This window comes from Etheostoma spectabile, chromosome 22 (assembly GCF_008692095.1).
Source record: "Etheostoma spectabile isolate EspeVRDwgs_2016 chromosome 22, UIUC_Espe_1.0, whole genome shotgun sequence".
Taxonomy (NCBI): Eukaryota; Metazoa; Chordata; class Actinopteri; order Perciformes; family Percidae; genus Etheostoma; species Etheostoma spectabile.
In genome coordinates, this window is record NC_045754.1 from 10,787,561 (window position 1) to 10,793,072 (window position 5,512).

A 5,512-nucleotide genomic window follows, 5' to 3' on the forward strand; every position below is an offset into this window, starting at 1 on the left:
ATGGGTTTCCTCAGGAGGGTGGCTGGCGTCTCCCTTAGAGATGTGAGAAGCACAGTTATCCGTGAGGAGTTCGGAGTAGAGCCGCTGCTCCTTTGCGTCAAAAGGAGCCAGTCAAGGTGGTTTGGCATCTGGTAAGGATGCCTCCTGGGCGCCTCCCTAGGGAGGTGTTCCAGGTGGGTCCAGCTGGGAGGAGGCCTCGTTGAAGACCAAGGACTACTTGGATGGATTATATCTCCACCCTGGCTTGGGAACACCTTGGGATCCCCCAGTCGGAGTTGGTTAATGTGGCTTGGGAATGGGTAGTTTGGGGTCCCCTACTGGAGCTGCTCCCCCACGACCCGATACTGGATTAACGGACAAAGATGGATGGATGGATGGATGGATTCATCACATAAATGAAAAAAGCATTCACTGTGTAATTTCTTTGGAACATCTCTCTGTTTTGTGGATGATTGCCAAGTTCTCAAAATTCTTTTCATATGTGAAAGAAAGAAGCGTCTGCACTGAGATGTTTAAAGGTGGCATAATTTTTATCACTGAGGTGTCATGGGTGCTTTACAGATTCCTGTACCCACCTTAAGGGCAAATGAAAAGTGGGTGCAGATTCAATTTTCACAGGGAAAAATTGCTTTAATTGAATAGGTTGCTTGCAGAATAGATCTAGTCTTTTGTGTCTGCTGATTAGAGAAATACCAAAGCCAGGAAGGCACAGTGGCCCTTTAAAGATGCTGGAGGTGGTATTTATAGCCTTCTACCTTCTGCCTACGCACATTAGCAAGCTGGTGGTGATGAGCAGGATTGCTGCAATTATTTGTACGGATGCTCATACATCAGATACTTATGTTTCCCTGATTGCTGTTGAATTGCTCATCAGCCAGAATGATAAATAATTGCACAGCAATTAATAATTGTGGGCCAGTGCAGGGCAGCAAGAAGCTGAGAAAAGAAAAGACAAATATGAGTAATAGTCTGATGTCACAATGTAGTGATTGCCTCTTACTTACATTTGTCTGTGTTTCTATCTGTTACCACGGTTGTTGGCAGAGGTGTAGATTGTTGTGGTTCTTTCAGCTGTGTACGCTTGTTTACCTGGCAGAAGTGGCAAGTTTCCACTACGCAATTAATATCAGCAGATAGTTCAGGCCACTAAACAGTTTCCTTTGCCTGTCTCTACTTTTTGACCAGCCTTGGTGTCCGTCATGTATGTGCTTTGATATCTCCTGTCTTGTTGACTGGGAAATTACAATGCAACAGCCTGGAGTGGTTTCTGAACCTAACTGGAGTGTGTCCTATATTTATTTATTCTGTCCAATATTCTGCATGGCCTTGAGTCCCTTACTTACTGCTATGTGTTCCTCAATCTCCTTAGTGGAAGTGACTTCTATTACCGACTTCCCTCCCAATGGCCCTTTTTTCTCCACATTCGCTACACTCAGTTTCTAATGCTGGGGATTTGCTTTGGGCATTATGCTTCTCCTTCCCGTATTGGCAGCACTCTTGCTCTCCTTCATCACTTATCTCATTGGCTGGCTGTCTCCAACCTCTCTTTGATGGTTGCTAGTGTGTCTCCTCCTGCACTCTGAAAGCTGCCTGTTGCTACGTCATATCTACACGGCAGTTTCCAATGTAAGGTGAGCTGTAGTCTTCGAAGTGATGTCTTGAAAGTATTTTTGTAGTCCATTGTTTAAATAAGTGTGCTAACCTGGATCTTGCCACCTTTTATTCCCAACTTTACAGCTGACTTGTACAAGGTGAATCTCTATCTCCATGAATGCCAGTATCTGGCCGGTGTCTCTCTCAGAACATTTTTGTGACACCATGTCAAGTAAACTGCTGGCCATGGTATATTACCTCCATAACAGCATCTCAAAATGACCGTTATAAAGTGCTGTCAACCAACCTTACTGAGTCACGTACAGCTTATTCTAGCTCTCTGATTGGTTTAAGGAGTGTCCATCTATATGTATTACCTGTTACCTTGACAAGGGGGAGGCTATGGATAATATGACTTATAAGGGTTGAGGGATTATTTTAAGAAAACTGCTTTACAAAAAGATAAATGAATAATCACCTCAGCCATGGGCGTTATTGTGTTGGTCTTGCGGGAGCCAATCCGAAACTTGGCAGCCTTGTAGATCTTCCAATAAACAAACAGCACCACACAAAGCGGCAGATAAAATGCTCCAAAGGTGGAGAAGATCGTGTAGGATGGCTCCTGGCTCACCTGGCACTTCATCCCCTCTGTGTAGGTCTCCCCCCAGCCAAAAAGTGGCGACAGGGAAATGATGGATGACAGCAGCCACGTGAGTGCGATCATCACATTTGAGATTTTTTTGCGCGTCTTGAGCGTGTACTCTAGATGCCTGGTGATGGACCAGTAGCGGTCTAGCGCGATGGCTGTCACGTTCCAAATGCTGGCCGTGCAGCAGAGAACGTCAAAGGAGATCCACACCTGGCACAGCACACGGCCCAGTTTCCACAGCCTGCCGTTCAGCTCATGGACAAGGCTGAGCGGCATGACCAGGGCAGCCACCATCACGTCGGAGATGGCCATGGACGCCACAAGGTTATGGGGCACCCGGTGAAATGTCCTTACCCTCAGGATGGTCACTAGCACCAGCAAGTTCCACACGAAGGTGGCCACCACCAGCATTGCCAGTAATGTAAGAGTGAGCACGCTGAAAACAGAAAAAGGCCTGTAGATGTTTCCTCCGGAGTCATGACCATCCAACGCTTCACTGAAGTTGGCTGTCAGAATGCTGGTGTTGGGATACGTCATGGTAGCTGCTCACAGCCCTGCAGCCAAGGGCTAAGGCGATTCACAGACAATTTCTGCAGTAAGTCGATGCATTCTGCAGTTGTGAGAGAGAAACTTTTTTTAATGTGATTTTTTATGCACAACTCTCCCACATCTGAAAACCTTTTGTATAATTGAACATTCTATGAAATTCAACAATATATGCTAATGTTTGAAAATGCAATACTCTTTTACGGCTGGCTTAGCACCATTGTGTAAATGCCCTAGTGTATATCACTGTGTCATTCACAAGAGAGGTACTTAAGTGATTTGCTCACAATAGTAAAAAGCACTTGAGTCTCTAACAGCTGTCAAGCAACCTGCCTACAACTTTCAAGTGCAATTTCATTTGTTGTTTATAAGGCTCAAAAGTACTCTGGGACATTGCAGGGTCTGGAATATACCATACATATTCAGTTTCCTTATCCCACTGCTGTCTTTGGATTTGCATCAAAGTCAGACCTCTGTTGCAAGGATGAGTTTTGAGTGGGGTCTTTATTGTACACTCATTCGGGAATATCTACCTTTTGTATCCAACAGAGAGATCCCTCTGTTCAACTGTTGTGGATGTTTTAAGTGGTAAAGAGTAGCTAGCATCTTTGTACACTTTAAATAAGAGAGTATGTTGGAGACACACACTGTATAACTGTTACCCTGGGATTGTTTTTGTTTCAGATTTCTAAGAAGAAAATATTTCACATGCCACCTCTCTCAATACATTCACAGGAGAGGCTTAGTAAGTTGCAAAGTCTACACTACACAAGTTTCAACAGTGCATAAACAATGAATCTCAAATCACCAACCATGTACCCTGTCTGTCAGCTGGGTGTTGTAAAGTTTGGTATTGATTTTTACAACTTAAAACTGCTATATACAGTTTAAATGAATAGACCAACTTAATCACCAATGGCACAACTACATAAATCAACAATTATTCAATTCAAAATAAATTTCAAACAATTTTATTTAAACCAAAAGGGCAATTCCGTTTCCAGTTTCCGTTATATGATTTGAGTGACTATTTTAACTACAAACTTTAAATGCAAACCGCATAGACCTATTTGTCCACAACATGTATTAGAAATCCATAATTTCTGTCCAGAATCCATTGTCGTGAAACCTAAGACACATCTGTCATCTCAAAGAAGCATAATTTCCATAATGATTCCATACATCATATTTTTCAAAACCTATTCAGATATATCTGATTTCACAATCTCATAAGATATTAATTTGAATCATTAATTACAATATCTTATTCGTCAATACGTTTGAACTACTCCTCTTCCTTAAGCTATTTCTACAACCTGCTCTTGCTTCTAACAGTCCTCCCAGGCTTTGTAAAAATACAGATCACAGTTTGAACCAGTGAACCAATGTTTTACCACACAAACGTTCGTCTTTAAAGTGGCTTTTTCCCCACAACCTTGAATATTAAATGTAATCATGCATTTTGCATGACTCCTCGTGACATTGTAATGAGGAGATCTGGATGAATTGCTCAGGTATTTGTAAGCGTCAATAATGAGTGGGGCTAATGCATATAATTCAATTGAAATAATTGTCCCTAACTGAATTTGATTCAAATTGCAGGATCTAATCAGTACAATTATATTTGTTTAGCCTCTAATAACATTACTTTTGGCTCCATTACTGAAGCATTATTCTAATAATTAAATAAATAAATCATACATTTTCTTGAATATGTGTTGATTTTTCTACAAGAAAATCAATAAAATACAACAGTTCCTCACAAAATGCTTTATTGATTTAGGTTTTTACACTCAGTGGGTTGTGTCAGTGTGATCTGCTTGTTATCAGTTACTGAGCCTCATCAATAAGACCTGATGGGTAATAACAATACAAGCCATGTCCCTGTCCTATATTTATGTGACATGTGACAAGGTCTCTAGCATCACAAACCGTGCACTCTAATAAAAGGGTCCAACCAAGTGCACGGATAGGCCCTCTGCTCTGTCTTTTCCCCGTGCCTGTTAACAAGCCTAATAGCCATGAAATTGGACAACCGTTGTGAAGGAAACAGGCAATCAAACATGCGTGTTCCCTTCCTCAAACAGCACCTGTCACTCACTCTGTGAAAGACTGGCACACAAGGCAGAAAGACACATGCAAATGTATTTATGCATATGTGAGAGGAGTTAGGGGGGAGACACTGACAGACAAGAAGACAGGAATCATGTTCACTGACGTCAATAGATAATACCTGAACACATTAAAGTCTATACTTTAGGGTGTTTTTTAGACAGCTGTGTGGGTAAAGTGTTAATTCAGGTTAACTTTTAGTTAACTGTGAGAAATTAAACAGAGACAGAGGGCAATTAGCATCTCATTACCTAAGGTATCAAGGCAGTGGTGGACTTAGAGAAGAGAGCTTGTGACGGGGAGGTTGTTGGTTCAATCCCCAGACCAACAGGATAAAATCTGGGTGGGGAAAATGAAAGAACTGCGGTTGTCCCTCCCTTATTACCACCACTGAGGTGCCCTTGAGCAAGGCCCGTAACCTCAAAACCTGCTGCTCTGTGGCCAGCAGATCCGACTGTTGTTGTACTGGGCACCTTCCAGGTATGAATGTATAACTGTGTGAATGTGATCAGGGCGTTCCTGCAAAAGAGAGGCTGCCTCTCAGCGAATCTTCCCTGAATAAATAAAAGTCCAATTAAAATAATTATACATATATATATATATATATATATA

The 5,512-nt window shown here is 42.0% G+C and overlaps 1 protein-coding gene and 1 long non-coding RNA gene across 2 annotated transcripts in view; one reads left to right on the forward strand and one right to left on the reverse strand.

Annotated features, from left to right (window-relative positions):
• The window catches only part of LOC116672420 (uncharacterized), an 18,945-nt gene that overhangs the window by 13,152 nt on the left and 281 nt on the right, over nucleotides 1–5,512 (forward strand). The window lies entirely within an intron of this gene.
• Nucleotides 1–5,512, reverse strand: part of htr5ab (5-hydroxytryptamine (serotonin) receptor 5A, genome duplicate b) — an 11,327-nt gene that overhangs the window by 4,399 nt on the left and 1,416 nt on the right. Inside the window, exon 2 of the mRNA XM_032504258.1 lies at nucleotides 2,072–2,852. Within this exon, the coding sequence (XP_032360149.1) occupies nucleotides 2,072–2,779 (708 nt within the window). The 5' untranslated portion in view covers nucleotides 2,780–2,852. The remainder of the gene's footprint in view (nucleotides 1–2,071; nucleotides 2,853–5,512) is intronic.